Genomic DNA, 2156 nt, shown 5'->3' with positions numbered 1-2156 from the left:
TTAGATTAGACGTATATTAGACGTAAATGGTAGTGTTTAGAGCAGTTACATCCTGTAAGGAGAAAAGGTCTTTAAATGACTAAAGATGTTTACTGAATGTGAAAGTCAATGGAAATGTGTTTATCACAGAAACAGTAAGTGACCAGAGTGAGAAGAGGTTTTATTGAAACGGTGAGAGTGTTAATATGTGATGAAACTTTATTGGACCTGGACATTGAACTGAAATGCTCAGAACAGAAACGTGTTGTGTTGACATGATTTTGAGTTGTTTAATAAAACAACCAGAGAAGCAATCTGGAAGGAAACGAGACGCACCGTCTCTTCATTGCTGCTGTTTCACCTGCTTTCATACAGGTTACATATCTGTGACTGAGGTACCCATCCCTGGGCCCCGTAACAGGTACAGTACAGAAAATAAAGACGTCATCAGATTACAGGTACATCTGGGATTACTCATAGGGATTACTTTAAGCAGGAAGTTTCCATGAAACAGAAACGCAGTGCTGTTTGCCTCCGTATATGTTTTTTATCTGCAGTCTGTGGTGTCAGGGCTGAAAGCAAGAAATCTTTCTGTGCCTGAAATGTGTTTGGGGTTTACGGCAAAGATGGAGGGTGGGGGGCCAGAGCCTGACTCTGTGTTGAAAAGTGATGGGGACATAGGGGCTCAGATTAGGGGTGTCCCAGGTGAAAAAGAAATATACTTAAGTAGCACTTTTTTTGGATGCACTTATCACATTTTAATTGTACTATACTAAGTGTATATTCAATGTGTTATTTTGGACCAACTTAAAGTATCTTAAGTGTCATTTTAGAAATACTTAAAGTCATCCATCCATTGTCAACCGCTTATCCTGCGTACAGGGTCGTGGGGGGCTGGAGCCAATCCCAGCTGACATCAGGCGAAAGGGACATCCTGGACAGGTCGCCAGTCCCAGAGCCCTTTAAAGAGAGAGTCGCGTCAGCTGGGGTCCAAAATGCTACATCGTCACGTGGTTTATGGAGACCGTAGATAGTTCACGGAAGTCCTGGGCCGGCAATCCAAAATGAGCGAGAGAAACAACAAAACAGCGATTTTAAGCGATTTCTGGTAATTTATACAATTAATGCGTTGATTTACAATATTTGCACAGCACAGTGACACGTGTATGTAGTTACATTAATATTTTTTAAAAAGGAGGACATATTTTTGGCAATAACAGCTACAATCACCTACCTTGTGGACATTTTTTGGCCAACCTTACATTGGAAATTGTGTTCCTCTTGAAAACATGTTAAAAATTCAGATCAGATTTACTTTTCTAATATTCCTTTTAGTAATCCCAGGGTACCAGGGTTAATTGATCTTAATGACTAATGTAATCTTTATGACTTCAGATAGAACAGACAGGTGACTATCAATGATTGTCATTTAATAAATCTCCAATAAACTCAGAAAACAGCATGTTAAGAGGTTTGTGTCTGTGAACTGTCTTACAATAGTCTACAGCACAGTTTATTGTGCTGTGTGGAGATGCTGCTGCAGTCGGTCAGAAAAAGGAGTACGAATGTCTGGTTTACCAGCTGACATGGAGAGGAGGAAAAAATGGTTGACTCAGGTCAACGTTACAATCACTAAAGAGGCTAACAACAAAAAATATGTGAGGTACTTTTTCCACAAAGAAAGAACACATCACATTTGGTTTATTAAAAACATCACTGCAGATGATCTTCAGGCTCCACTGAACCCCCTGTGATTCTTGTGCTGAGAGGGAGAACGAGTGAAAGGGTTAGACAAACCTACACATCTGTAAAGATTCATCCAAGTCATGTTTATCCAAGAAAAGTTGAATCGGGAGCATCTGGACGTTTCAGAAGAAGTCCAGTTGCTCTCAATTCAACCTTTCTTGTAAACTGCTACAGGTTTGATTGAGAAAGTTCTGGATTGTTAAACTTTGGAACTTCATTAACAGCTTTTGCTGCCGATGTTGGCATCAGTTACTAGATAGTTTGTTAGTTAGTGAATATTTTTTCAAACAGTTCTCACACACAGGAACTCTGATGATGTGATATGAATTTGTACAAAGTAATTATGCAATTAGAGTAAACATATCCCGTAAGAATTGAGTGTTCCCCAATATCACTGAGAGAAGGAAAATAAAATGATAAAACATTTTAAG

General features: G+C 39.2%; 1 protein-coding gene across 1 annotated transcript in view; it reads left to right on the top strand.

Annotated features, from left to right (window-relative positions):
* Nucleotides 1-1426, top strand: part of LOC123982359 (scavenger receptor cysteine-rich type 1 protein M130-like) — a gene marked incomplete at its 5' end in the record, with an annotated part of 3453 nt that extends 2027 nt beyond the window's left edge. The window contains one exon of the mRNA XM_046067847.1: nucleotides 1384-1426. Within this exon, the coding sequence (XP_045923803.1) occupies nucleotides 1384-1426 (43 nt within the window). The remainder of the gene's footprint in view (nucleotides 1-1383) is intronic.
* Between the last annotated feature and the right edge of the window lie 730 nt (nucleotides 1427-2156).

Source organism: Micropterus dolomieu, linkage group LG13 (assembly GCF_021292245.1).
Source record: "Micropterus dolomieu isolate WLL.071019.BEF.003 ecotype Adirondacks linkage group LG13, ASM2129224v1, whole genome shotgun sequence".
Lineage (NCBI taxonomy): Eukaryota > Metazoa > Chordata > Actinopteri > Centrarchiformes > Centrarchidae > Micropterus > Micropterus dolomieu.
Note: the sequence above shows the minus strand (reverse complement) of the source record. Positions and strands in the feature narration are given on the sequence as shown.